The sequence below is a fragment of the Mauremys mutica genome, chromosome 5 (assembly GCF_020497125.1).
Source record: "Mauremys mutica isolate MM-2020 ecotype Southern chromosome 5, ASM2049712v1, whole genome shotgun sequence".
NCBI classification, from domain to species: Eukaryota; Metazoa; Chordata; order Testudines; family Geoemydidae; genus Mauremys; species Mauremys mutica.
The window spans coordinates 118,214,199-118,232,249 of NC_059076.1; the positions used below are offsets into that span (position 1 = coordinate 118,214,199).

The window sequence follows — 18,051 nt, forward strand, 5'->3', positions numbered from 1 at the left end:
CCCTACTCCAAACCCCACACTAATCTTTTTCTGGGTTTAATTAAAGTTACATTTTTCAGCATAGGAATATCAAACATTCATTTGTATCATCTTCATTTGTAACAGTATTGTATAATGTCCAACATCCGCTCTCCCTTATGCCTTTCACAGAGCTGCAGACTTCTATCCCCTCCACTCCACACACACTTTGAATAGTCACTTGGCTAACCTATACATACTTATCTTTTTAAAAGTATTTCCTCAGATGTTGATATCTCCAGTCCTCTAATTACCTAGGTTGCTCTGTGAGGACAATGACGACACCAGGACAGTGTTCACCTGCGCTCTGCTACAGTTGTGTTCAGCAGAGATTGTTAAGATGGAGTTCTCTCACCTTCAAACAGTGGGAATTTTCAATAGAGCATATGCCACGAGACGCCCCCAGACTATGCCCACCTTCCCACACACCCCTCCATCTGAAATAGCCTGTTTGTCAATCTTCTGGGCATGCTGTGAAGCGTAGCGATTTACCTAGACTCTTGGAGGTGTATGAAGGGGACTGTTTTGGGAGTCTGAGTATGGGGATAGGTTTTTGGTTAGGAGTTATCTGATAATATTTTAATCAAATAAAACTAACTTTTATCAAAGGCAGCTAGAGTATTTAATAAGTGGGTTTTTTGTATAAAAGTTAATACAAATCTAAATAAAACAAATCTCAAGTCAATGGGACCACTCACATGAGAAAGATGAGCATGATTTCGCCGCTAGTGGGGAAGGCCTCAAGTCAGCAAGATACTTGAGTATATGCCTAACTTTAAGCATGTTAGAAATCCAAATGAAGTCAATGGGATCACTTATGTGTCTGAAGTGAAGAACGTGCTTAAGTATCTTGCTGAATCAGAGGTCAAAAACAGTAAACAAACTTCTTGTAGATATTATCATCCCTGTGTACAAACTAAAACCCCAAAGTTCTGAGTTATCATTTAGGAATTGCCCAGGCATCCAGGCTATTTAGAAAAAAAGGGGGAATGACTGGGGGGGGGGGAACACACCCCACACTCTAGGTCTAATGGGGAGATATCTTCAGACTGTCTGAGGAAACTAGGTCTCTGCAACCTTTCACAACAATGTACTGTTGGTGCTGTTGGAGAGATGTCCCCTCTGTCTGTGAATGAATGAATGAATTCAAAAATATAAATAACTCATATCAAACACTAAGACATTATATGATGATGGTATATATAGTAGTGAAAAACATATTATGATTAAATGAAGTTATAATCAACTTCCTTTTATACAGATAAGTGATACAGCTTTGAGCAAAATATTGTAAACTTTAATGTCAAGGGCAATCCTGTAAAGAAAAGAAGGGGTTCTCTTCATATTGATTTCTTTTAATTTAAGGTTAATATTTGCAATCAAGCATGCTTATGCTACCAAGTTAGTGAAAAACACCTGTGCTGAAAAAAAAGCCATAAATAAAAGGGACTGAAACCAAAGAGTATAAAAGGACAGTTAATCACAGAGTGAAATAAATAAACTGTTTTAACTGGTGCGGGCTCTAGGCTGGGAGTTTGGGTGCAGGAGGGGGTGTGGGCTCTGGGAGGGAGTGTGGGAGGGAGTTTGGGTGCTGGAGAGGGCTCAGGGCTGGGGCAGAGCGAGGGAGGGAGTTTGGGTGCAGGCTCTGGGCTGGGGCAGGGGATTGGAGTGTGGGGGTGGCACTTACCTCAGGCAGCGCCGTAAAGCGACCAGCACATCCCTCCGGCAGCAGCTCCTAGGCGGGGGGTCTCCGCGCACTGAACCTGCTCACAGGCTCTTCCCCCGCAGCTCCCATTGGCTGATGTTCCCTGCCAATGGGAGCTGTGGAGTTGGCGCTCAGAAACTCTCACCCCTGGGCCACAGGGACGTGCTGGCCGCTGCTCCCCGGTGTGAAGGAGGCACTGGGAGGGAGGGGGAGGAGCTGAGGAAGAGAGAGGGGAGGAGTTGATCTGCAGGGCCTGCAGACCCCCGAGTACCCTCCGGGGTCCATGGACCCAGTTTGAGAAACGCTGGTCTAGGAGATCAGCTCTCTGGTGGGACAGACATCAAAACCGTCTGGCATCCTAGCTTGAGCGGGTGACAGACTAATGCAAGCCTTTTGGCCTAAAGGTGGGGAGGCTGCCACTCCCAGGGGTGGGATAACAGGGGGGACGCAGGCCCACCTGACTCCACTGCATCCCTGCCCAGGGCCTTAATAGTGGCAGAGTGGTCCACCACTGGGTCAGCGGGGAAATCCGGCCACAACACACTGGCTGGCTTGCTGTCAGTAACCCAGCCGAACCCTATTCGGCTTCCCTGGGCTCCTTCCTACACTCCCATTCAGGGGGTACCTGGGTTCTGGGGTCATCGTTTGTCTCACTGGGGTAAACGGCTAGTGGCAGCCCCACTGCCTGGCAGCTCTGACAGTCCCTCCAGGACTCTGGCGCTGTAGCGGTAACCATCAGGTCCGAGCTCCAGCAGCGGGGGAGAGAGGTCCTGCTCCTTTGGCAGCTCTGCCCCAACTGAGCTGGAGGGTCTGTCTTTTATATTTCCGGTTCCTGTCCTGCCCTTTGCTTCCAGCAGGCCGGTTGCAGATGTCCCGTCTGTGCCCACCAGGGGCGGTCACGGCTTTCTTCCTGTTCCTATCCATCAGGGAGGGAGACCAGGCCTCCTCACTACAAATTGGGATTATGTTTTCCAATGTGCATTACTTTGCATTTATCAACACTGAATTTCATCTGCCATTTTGTTGCCCAGTCACCCAGTTTTGTGAGATCCCTTTGTAGCTCTTTGCAGTCTGCCTGGGATGCAACTATCTTGAGTAGTTTTGTATGATCTGCAAATTTTGCCACCTCACTGTTTACCCCTTTTTCCAGATCATTTATGAATATGTTGAATAGGACTGGGCCCAGTACAGACCCCTCGGGGACACCACTATTTAACTCTCTCCATTCTAAAGACTAATCATTTATTCCTACACTTTGTTTCCTGTCTTTTAACCAGTTGATGTAGAGAGCATCAAGAATATAGATGAACTTTGTAAAAATTGTATGAACTTTGAACTGGACATTTCAGCAGCTAACAGAGAGTTGATGGAGAAATTACACCTTCAGCGTGCATAACTGCAACGTTGTTCAAGGGACGCCCTGCAGAGGGGCCCAAGGAAAAAAACAAGGTAAGTAGCTGACCAGAGCAAACCTGCCTATGTTCAAGGTATGTCCCATGTTGGTTGTATCAACATCTATGGCCTAACTTGTCTTACACAAGCTGGTGTAACAAGATATGTTGCACAAAGAGACTGGATGATTCAAGCCCCAGTTGTAAGAACTCAAAAGGTGATATTTTGTTCTCTGATCGGATAGTGAGAGCAGACAGCTCATTTTCACAGAACCTTTCAACTCTTCAAAAGAAGCCTGTGTCACCATATAATTCGTCCACAGTAGCACCTCCAAGAAGAGGAACAAAGTTGGACCACCCAGTAGAAATAGGATGAAATGGCCTCTCTCCTTCAGCATATTGTTAACTGAAAACCAAAGACACCTGGAAAAGAGAAGATTGGGAAGTTCTAGAAGTCCAGCAATTCAGGTTGCTCTCTAGCACAGCGGAAAAAGTCATGTCCATCCTTCATTCAACCTGTGTTTGCAGTGTCAGCTCCCGCTGTGAACAATAACTGAGCTAAAAGCTGATGGCTGAGCGAAGACCTAGTGGTAAGTAACAGAGATCTTCTCTTGTGTGACAACTCAGTCAACTGACCACTTCTTGAAGTTGGGTAGCTAATTATAAAGGAAGTGTACATGCTTGTGAATGTGCTTTAAAGATTGTCACACAGTTACAATGTGTGTTCCTGTTTTGTAACAGGTTCCCATTGAGATTGTTGTAAAATAGCTTTGAAACTGAGCAAGCTAGTGGTAACTGAGATTGTGAAACACTTGTACATGTGTCTACCATAGTTAATGGTTTGATACTGACTTTCAAGTTCTACATGTATACAGACATAAAATGAGAGCAAGTGTGCAAGCTTCTTGAACAGCATTCAGTCTATACAGTTTGTCATAAATGTAGGAGTTTGTGTTAGACAGTCAAGAGTGTTAGTCAGATCACAGGACTATTATAGTTTGTGAGCAAGCAGGTTAAAACAGGGTTGTCTACTACATATCATGGGAAGGAGAACTTGGTGAGCTGACGTAAATAATTGACCAAACTGTCTTGAGATCTAGTTTCGGATTGTTTTTTCCTCTGTTGTGTTAGCAACACTAGAGTTGATAGCCACTTGGCACAAGTGAGACCCTACTCTGTGGGACTTTGAGGTCTGGTCTATACTACAAAGTTTGGTCAACATAAGCTACCTTAGATTGTCCTAGTTGTGCATGTGTCTACACATACATGTGAGAGACAAGGTGGGTGAGGTAATATCATATCTTTTATTGGACCAACTTCTGTTGGTGAGAGAGACCACTTGAAAGCATCTCTCTCTCACCAATAGAAATTGGTCCAATAAAAGATATGATCTCACTCACCTCGTCTCTCTAATATCCTAGGACCAATGTGGCTACAACATTGCATACACATGAATTTGTCTCCCACTGATGTAAGCGCCCTGTTATGTCAACATAGTAACACAACTGGTTGAGCACTGAACCATAGTCGAAGTACTGAAGTTGACGCAGCACATGCAGACACTGTGCTATCTATGTCAACCCTAACAGTCCTCCAGCAGCTGTCCCACAATGCTAACACTGACCTCTCTGGTCTCAAGTGTGAACTCCACTGCCTGTCAGACTGGGACGTGGGCAGTCTGACCTAGTGATCAGAGCAGGAGGCAAGCAGGGTCACGTTACCAGGAGATCAGCAACAGGTAGTAGGAGCAAGGGAAGCACCCCTAAGCAGGGGGAACTTCCTATTACTGCGCTTGGTTTAAATAGAAGCAGGGAACCAATCAGGACCCCCAGCACTCTGCCAATCAGATCCCAGGATCCCAGGACTGGCGTCTCTAGAAGCTGAACTCTGACATTCTCACAATTATTAGCAGGCCACTGCATGGCAGGTTGGAACTTACTAGTGCCTAATAGGCCTATAGACCAGGATTCAAGACTCACATCCCTGATGCTACGCAGGGGTCCTGCAGACTGGAAGGCCTGTGGATTTTTGAAATGCCTCTTCCTCATTGCCTAGCTTGGTGAGCACACCTAGCAGTTCTCCATTGTTGTGTTCAACTGCCCGGCTGACCACGACAGTGACACGCTTTGGGGCTTGGAGTAGACAGAAGATAATGACTCTCTGGGCCTGTGGGGAGAAGAGGCTGTGCAGGTACAGCTTCAAAGCAGCCGTGGAAACATCGACATCTACAAGCAGACTGCACAGGGGATGCAGAGGGGCTACAATAGGGACCAGCAGCAGTGCTGTGTGAAAGCGAAGGAACCTCAACTGGCATACTAGAAGGCTGGTCAATCTGGTGCTGAGCCACAGACCTGTCCCTTTTACAAAGAGCTGCATACCATACTTGGCAAAGACCTCACCATGCCTGTGGATACTTCTGAGGAGCCCAAGACACAGGCCTCTGGCCTGAACAGTGAGGGGAATGAGGAGATGAAGGAAGAAGACAACAGCAGACATGCGAATGGAGGGAGCCTGGGTGATAAATTTGACAGGCACCACTGCAGTACAGAGGCTAACAACATATGGGTCCGGGACACCAGCAGCTGTGCTCTTTCTGCCTTCGCTGCCCTCAGGAGTGAGATATCAGCTAAAATCACCCCCGCCTCTGGAAAATGGTGCCAGTATTCGGTGCTCAGTTTCATGCAAATGAGTGATTCTCTCCTCATTTCCTACACCTCTAGAGAGTCATACTCACCATGGCTGGTGCTCTGAGTGGTGCTGTGATAAATGAAGGGTGGGGGGAAGGGTAGCTCCCTTTGATGGACACCCAGCCAGCCAATTAGCTTTAAAATCCCTCTTGGTAGCTGTTCTTTACTTGCTTTATCTGTAAATGGTTAAAAAGTCCACCAGGTAAAGGGAAAAGACGGGGGGAACCTGACCAAAAAGAGCCAATGGGAAGGCTAGAACTTTTAAAATTGGAAAAGAAACTTTCCCTTTGTTTGTTGTTCTCTCTGGGCTGAAGAGATGGGTAGCAGGAATGCTGTGTCAAGTTTGAACCCGATAGGAAAACCATCAGATCATATCTAGAACTACTTTGAACAACTCAAATATGTAATTAGGAATGTTTAGGAAGACACAATTAGGTTTATTTCTGTTTATTTTTTTATTTTATTTTTTAAGGCTTGTGGACTCTTCTGTGCTAACTCCAGATGTTTTTGTTTGCTTGTAACCTTTAAGATAACCCCCAAGAAGCTATTTTGGGTGCTTAATTTTTAGAATTGCTCTTTTAAAATCTAGCAAAAGCCTAAGTTCCAGATGTATTTTCTTCCTTTTTGTTTTTAATAAAATTTACCTTTTTTAAGAACAGGATTGGATTTTTGGTGTCCTAAGAGGTTTGTGCATGTTGTTTGATTAACTGGTAACAACAGCTGATTTCCTTTGTTTTCTTCCTCAGCTCTTCTCCAGGGTGAAAAGGCTTGAGGGTACCCCACAGGGAGAAATTCCCAAGTGCTCCTTCCAAGGGTTTTTTTTTTTGCATTTGGGTGGTGGCAGCCTTTACCAAGCCAAGGTCAGAGAAAATTTGTAACCTTTGGAGTTTAAGCCTGGAGTGGCAAGTATTAATTTTTAAAATCCTTGTGGGCCCCCACCTTCCATACTCAAAGTGACAGAGTGGGGATTCAGCCTTGACAGGTGCCATGCATAATTATGCAGAAGCAGAAGTGCCAATGAGCACGTCTTGTTTTGGGGAGCAAGCGAAGAGAATCTTAACTTTTGCTTTTTGTTGTGACTATACTGACAATGGTACCTCCGTGTTTTATCTGCAGCTGCCCCTGTTGTAGCCTTGAGGGTTCCCCCGCCACACCTGTGGAATGCCTGCACCAGATAAGGAGAAGAAACAAGTGGACTCGGGATGACATGTTCAGTGAGGTCCTGCAAGCTAGTGCAGCTTCAGATCATGAATAAAAGGCCTGGAGGGTGAACACTGCAGACAGCCTGGAGAAGGACAGAATGGAGAGAAGAAAGGCACAGCTGGAAAAGGAGAGGGAGATGCACCAGGATATGCACCAGGGTCTTCTCCAGCAGCAAACAGATTCTGCAGCCCCTGTGAACCTACATGTTCAACAATCCCTTTGCAGTCTATGGACATCTCTATAGTAGCACCTCCCTTCACACACCACTCAACATTCCACGTGGAATTACCAGCCATCTCTCTACTCCTTCTACTCCACCCCGGGGGGGGGGGGGGCATTAAGGACAATGACAGCTCCACATACACTGACCTGTGAAAGCCATGCTAGCCATGTGTAGCTAAAATGGTCATAAATGTTCTTTCCTCTTGAAAAGTTATATTACTTTATTAAGTTTTAAATGTATTTTCTTTTATATTGCACAGATTTTTCTTTTCAAATGATGTTGTTACTGAATAAAATTCCATTATTTGGAACATAATTCATCTTTATTAGTTCATAACAAATGCTGCTGGGTGCCTAGCAGTTCCAAAAACCTCCACTTACTTGTTACTGTACAGTGTGACATAACTCATAGGCTCAATGACAAATACAGTGTAATAATAATAAATGTACAGCAAGCACCGCAAAATTAATAGAGGCACTGACAGTGTTATATTCATAGATGTATATCAAGCACCATACAATTCTTAACAGGCACCGAAACTGCAGGGCCAGGTAGAGCACAGTACACCACAAAGTGTTACTGAAGTTCACTGTTAAAGAGCTCCTTCCAACCCTCCCTGAGCAATATTGCTCTGTGTTGCACACTTCACTGAGTTCTTCTAATAACCCTGATGTCTCACTGTTCAAACTCAGAGCCACTCTGTCTCTGCCCTCCACCCAAGCAGCAACTTTTCTCTCTTTGCTTTTTCACCCTATTACGCAGGCCACGGGAGGCAGCCATGACCATTGGGATAATTTTCTCACTGAGATCCAATCTTGTGAATAAACAATGCCAGGATCCCTTCAATCTACCAATACCACATTCCACCGTCATTCTGCACTTGCTGAGATGGTAGTTGAATCTTTCTTTGCTTCTGTCAAGTTGGCCAACATACGGCTACACAATACACAGGAGCAAGGGATAGGCTGGGTCCCCCAGGATGACTATTGGCATTTCAACATTGCCAATGGTAATCTGAAAGTCAGGGGGAAAAGTCCCGTCTTGTAGCTTTCTGAAAAGTCCTCTGTCCTTAAAGGTGCGAGTGTCATGCACCTTCCCTGACCAATCCACACTAAATTTGGTGAAGCATCCCCGGTGATCCACAAGTGCTTGCATAACCACAGAAAAGTAGCCTCTCTGTTGATGTACTTTGCGGCAAGGTGCTCTGGTGCCAAAATAGAGATGTGTGCGCCATCTACTGCTCCACGGCAGGTCAGAAACCCCATTGCTGCATATCCATCCACTACATCCAGCACATTGCCAAGAATCAAGTCCTGCGTAGCAGCAGGCGATAAATGGCCCTGCACACTTGCATGACAATTGCTCCTGCAATGGATTTCCCAACTGCAAACTCATTTCCCTCTGAGAGGCAGCTATGTAGTGTTGCAAGTCTCCACAGTGTGATCTTCACTGGCTTCTCCACGGTCAGTGCAGCTCCCATTCTGGTGTCCCTGTGCTGGAGGGCTGGAGCAAGCTCAGCATGCAGATCCGGAAGTGTGGCCATGTGCATCCAAAAGTTCCGCAGCCACTGCTCATCATCGCAGACCGGCATGACGATGCAATCCCATTGGTCAGGGCTTGTTTCTCAGGCCCAGAAGTGGCGCTGCACTGTCTGCAGCTGTTCCATGAATGCCACCAACAACCATGCATTGGTTCTCACTATGTCCCACAGAAATCTGCCCTGCAACAAACCACGTGCTCTGATGATTCGGTTATTCTTGCAGCTCTGCAAATACTGGAGGCTCGCGCGTCCTGTGCTTGCAAAGCTTATGACAATAGTGCAGAGCTGTTCAGGCTCTAAGTTCATGTGATTTTGAAAAAATTATGGGATATAGATGATATTTTATGGGGTGGAGACAGCTGCATGCTGGGAAGTTGACCCCTTGCTCCCAGTCACCTTCTTGTGGCCCCACTATGGATTGCCAAAGCTTCCCAAAAGTGGGCTGGACAGTGACGGCTTGCACACTGGGATATCTACCCATGGTGCATTGCACTGTGCATCAATATCAGAACTCTTGGTGAGTACCCACAGCACCAACACAAGGAGACAAGTATGCACGCGTACAAGAGATATACTAACTGCAGCGGCAACAAAAATTTGTAGTGTAGACATGGCCTTAGTCAAAACATTAAAACAAAGTCACCATCCACCATTAAGCAACAGAAATTCAGAGAACCCTAAGAAAGGTGGTATGGGTAATCAGTTAAGCAATTGCTTAGCTAAGGTTTATGTTATGCTCTCTCTCTCTCTCTCTCTTTTACTTCTGCCACTGATTCCTGGTGTGAACTTCCAGAAGTCATTATTGATCTGATTTTCAGAGATGTTTCACTCTCATTAACTTGAATGGAAGCTGTAAGGTGCTGACAATGATGGAAAGTCAGGCCATAGGTGTGCAGAGTATTTATTATTATGCACACCATGGGATGCACATAACAGGAGAACTTTTTGCGTGCACTTTTTGCTATCTAAACAGCTTCTTACTTAGCATTAAAAACATTCAGCCAGAAACAGAGGCAAGTAGTTTTCACAGACCCTAATGAGCAGAGCTGCAAGGCATCTACATGCCACTCAAACAGCACTCACATTTTTTTCTAGGCCATGGAACTAACTTGTTATAGGCAACCAAGCATTTTTCTCCAGTGAAGCAGAAGAGAAAATGCACAAGGTTCGTAAAACTTTAAAGAGCGGCATGTCAACCAAGTAAGTAATCAGACCATTTGAGGGTTGACAGTTCTTTGGGATTAACTTAAAACATGGCACTGTCATAAATACAGAATTAATTCTTTAGCACTCTGTGCTACAGGTCAAATTACTGCCAGATATATAAAACCATTGCCTTCATATAGATTGTATGCACTTGGATTTGGGCAGTCTTGCATATAAGAAACTAGACCAGGAGCATTAGTGACAGCTGTTGTTAAGGATGAACTACAACCCACCTCTTTTTTTCCCATTACTCATAATTTTCTCATGCAAATCCAACTTTTTTCTAAAATGTTTCATGCTTGGTCTCAGCCCAGAAGGAAATATTGTGTGTGGAAAACAAAATCCATTCAGCCTTTTTGAGCTCCATAAATGTATTTTTAAACAACAGAATATACAACATACTTTTTTCCCTTAAGTTCTAATGAGAAATGTTGTGCATGTATATCTCAAAAAAAAATGGTTGAACCAGTTTTGTTCGAATATCGCCTGTTTTGCAGATCTCATTGAGGTCTAAGAATCAGGCCAGAGAAGGAAAAAAGTAGTACAGGAGTTTGAAGTTATAGTAATATTCTGTGGGAATTGCAACACTGAATCAGACCAGCAGTCCAGCAACTTGTCTCACACTATGGCCAGTAACAGCTGCTTCAGACAAATGTATAAGCTATCCATAAAGAATGTTTTTCTTAACCTGCCAGTTAATGAATGACTAATGCCTTTTAGCATGAGAACTTAGAAACTAATTTTTTAAAAGGTTCTCTCTAACATAACTGTGAATACTGTTATTAGCCATTTAAATGTCCGTTTTTTCAAAAACTTCTAAGCTCTTATTTAGTGGCACTCAATCCCCCACCTTAATAATGCACTATGAAAAAACACCACATTATAAATTTTTAATTCTTTGTCTTTCAATTTAACTGAATATCCCTTGTTCATGTATTGCGAGAAAAGGAAAATAAGAGCTCCTGATTTACATCCATGACCTGAAGAAGAGGTCTGTGGAGCTTGAAAGCTTGTCTCTTCCACCAACAGAAGCTAGTCCAGTAAGATATATTTACCTCTTCCAATATACCAATTATTATTATGGTTACATCTCCCATGCCCCATTTAGCTGTCCCATCTCTAAACTAAAACAGTTCCAATATGCACATGTTCTCCATATACAGCAGTCTTTCTAAGCCTCTAATAATTTTTGTGGTCCATCTCCTAACTCTTTCTACTTCTGTTCGATCAGTAAGCATTAGGGTAGGAATAAAATAGATGGGAAAAGGGGAGCAAATGAAGAGCAAAAGGAAACCATCTTATTAACTTATTTTTTCAATAGGAGAAAACACTGATTACCTTGAAAGCAGCCAAAATTACATTACATACAAAACATTACATTAAAAGAACATTATTTAAATTGCAAAGTCAAGCACTCAAAAACTAGGAAATGCCAGAATTAAGGTTGACTGTGCAACCTTTATTTGGTCCCCTTGTCTGTATACATTATTTATACAGTGCTTAATTATATGGTTACATATTATTTTCCCCATAGGATCCCAGCCTCATTCAGTGCACAGGATAGATGGTGCTCACTTAAGGAGCAGCTATTCAATATTTTATTCTAACCTCCTTTTTCAAGCAATGTTCAGATAACCCTAATTCTGGAACTTTTGAGCATTCAAAAGTTTTAAAAAAAACTTAGGAGCCTATGGGTTTGTCTATACGGCCCTGCAGTTTGGACCAATGGAGTGTGAACTGGAGAACACACTAGTGTGCTGCGCTGTGCTATAACTGCCTTGCGTAGTCCCTGTGGGAGTAAATTAAATGGTACCTAGTTCGCATTATGTAGTCCTGTAAACGGTGAGAATTAAACTAAACTGAACTAAGGCCACTTTAATTCTGAGTAAGAGCATACATACCGGAGTTTAATACAGTTTAACTAATCCACATTAAATTCACACCTTTAGTTAATTTGTATTAACCTTCCTGGGTGTCCCTGTCTTGACAAGCCTTTAGGCTCCTCAGCCCCTTTTGAAAATGCGGCTTAGGTGCTTTTCACTCAGAAACTATAAAATATTTTATCTGCCCTGAAACTTTTCTTGACTATGTAAAAATATGAAATCAGCTCAAAGGTCAAGCCAACACTTACTGGTGGCAGAAGAAACAATTTCAATTCTGAAAGTAACCTGGACATATTGTTATTCCTTTGGCTTTAAGAAATCCAAGACAGTGGAGTATTTGCTTGTAATTCTTTTCCCCTTACAAATCATATAACAGAAAAGAAAAGATCAAATGTGTAAGTAGCCCTTTAATTCTCACTTTTCTTGAAGATTCCATAACTTCACCTTCACAGTGGAATGCCAGTTCTTGTTTACTCAAACACTGCACAAATGCTGCTGCTTTCTATACTGTACGCGTCTGCAATATTTCCTCTCCATTTCCACTTGTTCTGCAATTGTCCTATCAATATGACCTTTAGACTTTAAATGACACAGCCATGGCAACATAGATCTGGGGAGAAATAAACTATTTTCTTCTGCCTGAGTGCAAGCAATCAGTGTTCCCACCACTCTGGCCACCACTTCTTAATAAAGATTCCCTACAATGAAATAGCCTGCGTGAGTAACAAAAGGGGGGAGGAGATGGGGGAGACAGAGAATGAGTTTAGGTGAAGAAATTACTCTAGCAAGGGAAGCAATAGATGCAGGGAGAAGTTCTCTAATGGAAAAAGGAAGGACAAACAGCACTGCTTGCTGAAATCAGTGTTATTCTGCAGGCTTATTTGAACCATTAGAAGCCACATATTTCATTAGTAAAGGACAGAAATACACATTGGAGGGATGACTGGTCAAAGAGCAGGATGGAAATTAAACTATTCCTCTTCTGCTGAATTTTTACCCATCCAGTCCCCCAGCACGGGTATTTGAATCAGCATAGAGTTTAGCGCCACTCCTCAGTAGACGTAAGAGAACTTGCACCCTTCTGGAATGAGCACTGGAAACAAAAAGCCCAATTCATGCTGGAGATGCCCAGCAGCAAGTTAGCATGCTCATCGCCATTCTCTGGGGTTGCACAGCCTTCCATTTGGAAAACTGGATCTGAATATAGCATAAAGCCAGAGAGCTTTCACATTAAAATTCTGATGCTTAAATATAAGCCTTTCTTCTAACTGCTCTGTTTGGGTAATAGAAGGAAAAACCTCATTTGCAATTCACAGTAATCAGCATTGGCCAAACAAACCAAAGGCCAAATTGTGATTCCTTTATTCACACAAATAGTTTTTTAATTTAAATTCCTGTAACTGACTTCAAAGGGACTTATTTTTATAGTAAGAGAGTCACTATTTGGCACCCAGAAAGCTCTCTTACTACCCAAAATAGGTACACAGAAGAATCCTTAGAAGTACCACATATAGTCAGTTATCTATGCTTCAGTGTTACCTTAGTCTTTTCCTCTCCTGTTATGGTGAATGATGCAGTCAAACTATGCTGTGTTTTGTTCTGGAAAAGATATAGAAAAGTATCACAATATTATAAAACAAGCTTAATCTAATTTATAAAACTGGCATACTCTCCAATTACTGTACAGAAGCTTCCTTCACATACAACTCAGAGGAAAATGTTTTGATTAATTATTATCATCACTCATAACTACAAAAGTCTAATAGAAAAATGCAACATACTTATCTACTGCTAACAGGCAGGGAAGCAGCTGTTCTGTGGGGCATACTCCCCTCCTAACTGTATGGCCCCACAGAAGTTAATGGTGCTCCTCATAGCATTAACTTCTGCCTGGAAGAGTGAAGGTGAACCCAAAAGCCGCATGGCTCCTAAAGACACCACAAGAATCATAGGGCTAGAAGGGACCACCAGGGTCATCTAGTCTAACCCCCTGCCAAGATTCAGGATTTGTTGTGTATAAACCATCTGAGACAGTTTGTTGCATTGTCCTACTTTTTCTTACAGTTAGGAAATTTTTCCTGAGCTTTAATCTAAGTCCGCTATGCTATAGTTTGAACCCATTGCCTCTTGTTCTGCCCTCTGTGGCAAGAGAGAACAACTTTTCTCTATCTTCTTTATGGCAGCTATTCAAGTGTTTGAAGACTGCTATCACATCCCCCACTTAATCTCCCCTTTTCCAAACTAAACATACCCAGTTCCTTCAGCCTTTGCTCACATGGCTTCCATTCCATCCCTTTGATCATCTTTGTCACTCGCCTCTGGATCCTTTCCATTTTCTCTACATCCTTTCTATACACTGGTGACCAAAATTGGACACAGTACTCCAGCTGAGGCCTAACCAGCACCAAGCAGAGCACTACTATCACCTCCCGTGACTTGCATGCTACGCCTCTGTTAATACAACCCAAAATTGCATTTGCTTTTTTTGCAACAGCATCACATTGTTGATTCATGTTGAGGTTGTGATCCACCACAACTCCCACATACTCCACAGCAGAGCTGCTGACAAGCCAGTTATTCCCCATTCTGGTTTTGTGCATTTCTTTTTTCTTTCCTAAGTGTAGCATCTTACGTTTGTCTTTGTTGAATTTCATTTTGTTGCCTATAGCCCAGTTCTCCAATTTATCAAAATCTCTTTGAATTTTAGCTCTATCCTCCTAATTGTCTGCAACTCTCCCCAGGTTTGTCTCATCTATAAATTTCACCAGTTTGCTCTCTATTCCTACATCCACGTCATTAATAAAGATGTTAAATAACACCAGATCCAGAACAGATCCCTGTGGAACCTCATTTGAGACCTCCTTCCAATCGGACATAATTCCACTAATAGTCACTCTTTGTTTGCTGTTATTTAACCAATTACGTAACCACCTAATGGTAGTTCCACTGAGCCTGCATTTCTCCAGCTTACTTATCAGAATGTCTTGTGGGACTACATCCAGATATATTGCCCTGTCCACCAAGCCCTGCCAAAGGAGGAAATCAAGCTGTTCTTAGTAAATCCATGCTGGCTGCTAGTGATCACCCCTTCATCCTCCAGGTATTTGCAAACTGAATGTTTTATACATTGCTCTAGTAGCTTTCCAGGTATCAAGGTTAGGCCAACTGGTCTATAGTTTCCTGGCTCCTCCTTTCCCCCCCTTTTTAAAGACGGTCACTATGTTAGCCCTTCTCCAGTCTTCCAGGACCTCTCCTATCATCCATGAGTTTGTAAGTATTATTGCTAGTGGCACTGAGATTTTTTTCAGCTAATTCCTTCAGCACCCTAGAGTAAATAGCATTAGGCCCCACTGACCTGAATTCATTCTCTGAGGAGTTCTTTATTTATCCTGATCTGCATCTCTTCCCCTTTATTGTCTATGGTAACTCTGTTAGTCGTCTGGTCACATGTTATTTTTTGTGAGAAGAGTGAAGCAAAGTAGGCATTGTGAAGCTCTGCCTTCCTATCATCTTCCATTACCAGCTCACCTTCTTGTTGTCTCTAACATTTCTTGCCAGCTGTAACTCATTCTTGCCCTGGCTTTCCAGATTTTGTCCCTAGATGCTTGAGCTATTCCCATGTATACTTCCTTAGTGACATGCCCCTCCTTCCATTTCCTACATTATCCTTTTTGGTTTTTAGATGGCTAAATAGCTACTTGTGCAGCCACACTGGCTTCCTGTGGTTCTTCTTATCTTTCCTCTGCATTGGAATAGCTTGATGTTAAGCCTCTAGTATAACATCTTTGACAAACTGCCAGTCCCCTTTGACTCCTTTTCTTTTCTTTCAACTGGTCTAATTCAGGGGTTCTCAACCTTTTTTTTTCCTGAGCCCCCCCGCCAACATACTATAAAAACTCCACAGCCCACTTGTGCCACAATAACCAGTTTTATGCATAAAAAAGCCAGGACCTGCATCTATCATCATCATCACTCCCATAACCCCATTGGTTGTTGGGGCACCATCACTGATGAGCAATTAACCAACTGTCTCCACCCCTGACAACTGTGTGTCAGTGCTTGAGTCTCCGCAAAGTCCATTTCTGTCCACTCTTTTATGTTGTCACTCCATCTCTTCTTCTATTTACCTCTTCTCTTCACCTGTACAGTCCCTTGGAGGATGATCTTGGATAGGCTAGATGATCTTGTTACATGGCCGTACCACTTCAGCTTGCGCTTCTTCACGGTTGTCAGGAGATCATCATATGACCCAGTGCATTGGGGATGATGTTGCAGACCTCTTTATTAGTTATGTGGCTGAAGTAGGAGATACCCAGGATTTTATGGAAGCATCTCATCTCTACTCCCTGTATTTTCCATTCGAGTTCTGCCATAAGGGTCCATGTCTCACATGCATACAGAAAAATGGAGATGACCAATGCATGCAACAGTTTCAGTTTGGATTCCAGGGAGATGTTTTCATTCCTCCAAATTGGCTTTAGCTTTGCCGCTGCTGCTGCTTTTTGCGCAGTTCTTGCCCAAATTTCTGCCTTGGATCCTTCATCAGGGATGATCGCCCTCAACTGTCTCCAGCTCTTGTCCACTGACAGTGATGTGAGCTGATCCCATCATGTTTGTTTGTCATCAGCTTAGTTTTCTCTGCATTGATTTCCATGACATATTTTATGGAGGTTTCATCCAATTGTTTCACAAGGTTGGCAAGTTCATCTTCACTGCCTGCCAGGCCATCAATGTCATCAGCGAACCGAAGATTTGAGATTGTTTGCCTCACAATGCTGACTGTGCGTATGTGATCTTCTAGAGTATCAGTCATTATGCACTCCAAGTAGATGTTGAACAGTGTGGGAGAAAGAAGGCAGCCTTTCCGGACTCCAACAGTGGTGTGAAACCACTCTCCTATTGTGCCATTGACGAGAACTGCACTGCTGGCCTTGGCATACAGTTGTTTAATGGTAAGAATAAACTTATGACCAACATTGTACTGCTTTATGGTTGCCCAGCGAGCTTTGTGCCATACTCTGTCAAACGCATTCTTGAAGTCAACGAAGACGTGGCAGTTGTCCTGCTCGTGTTGCAAGTACTTCTCACACAGAACACGAAGGTTGAAAATCTGTTCTGTGGTACTTCTTCCAGCATGAAAGCCACCTGTTCTTCAGCAATGATATTGTCTGTGTAGTGGGGCGCTGCCCCACTCCGATAGGTAGGGGTTAAAAGCAGCCAAGCTAGGCTGATTGGGGAAGCAGCCACAGCTGTGGCCAGCTCAATCAGGGCCAAGCTGGCCCTGATAAAAGGGCTGTGGAACCAGGAGGCAGAGGAGTCTCCAGCCCTGGAGAGAGAATGGCTAGCTGCGTGAGAGGAAGGTACCTGAATTGGAGCAGTGCTGGGGAATAGCGCAGGAGAGCTGGGAAGCTCCAGCCTGGTAAAACCCCAGGCTGCAGGCCTTGTTGAAGGCCTAAAGATGTACTGGGGCTGCAGGGATACAGCCTGGGATTAGGCAAAGGCAACAGGTCCTAACCCCTTGCCAATGATGAGTCACCATTACAGACTGCAGTTTGCCCCAGTGAGCAGGGGCTAGATGATGACTGGCAGTAGTCACTGAGACAAGGTGGGTTTAGAGGGTTGGGGGTTCCCCTGGGAAGGGAGACCCAGAGAACGGGGGTACTGCTGGGGCAGAACCCCGAGGTAAAGGGCACCGGGGTCCGGGAGGGACACGGGGCCAGCAGCAGACGAGACACTGGCCTGCAGAGGGTGCTCTTTACACTGGAAAAGAGATAATTCCCAGGTGACCAGCAGGAGGTGCTGCACCGGTGAGTCTTCACTTTGCTACAGTCTGCTTGTGGCTTCAATCTGTTCAATGTGACTTTCAACATCACTTTGCTGGAATGGCTAACTAAGCTTATGATCCGGTAATTTTGACACAATTGTAGGTTGCCTCTCTTTGGCAGGGTGATGATTAGTGACTGTGTCACTCACCGGTCTGCCAGAGCTTGGTGAGTACATCTATTAATAATTCTCCTCTGAATTTCATCAATTCAGCTGGGATATTGTCAATACCTGTAGGCTTTCCGTTCTTGAGTGATTTCACAGCTGTCTCCACTTCTTCATGTAGTATTGGAAAGTCATCCTCCTCTGTTGAATCTGGGAATCTAAGACACTAGGATCTCCATTTGTCTGATGGTTGTATAGATCAGAGCA

The 18,051-nt window shown here is 43.9% G+C and overlaps 1 protein-coding gene across 1 annotated transcript in view; it reads right to left on the bottom strand.

Annotated features, from left to right (window-relative positions):
- EVC2 (EvC ciliary complex subunit 2) overlaps positions 1-18,051 on the bottom strand; it is a 157,833-nt gene that overhangs the window by 113,928 nt on the left and 25,854 nt on the right. Inside the window, exon 7 of the mRNA XM_045017520.1 lies at positions 13,396-13,455. Coding sequence (XP_044873455.1) covers positions 13,396-13,455 — 60 coding nt within the window. The remainder of the gene's footprint in view (positions 1-13,395; positions 13,456-18,051) is intronic.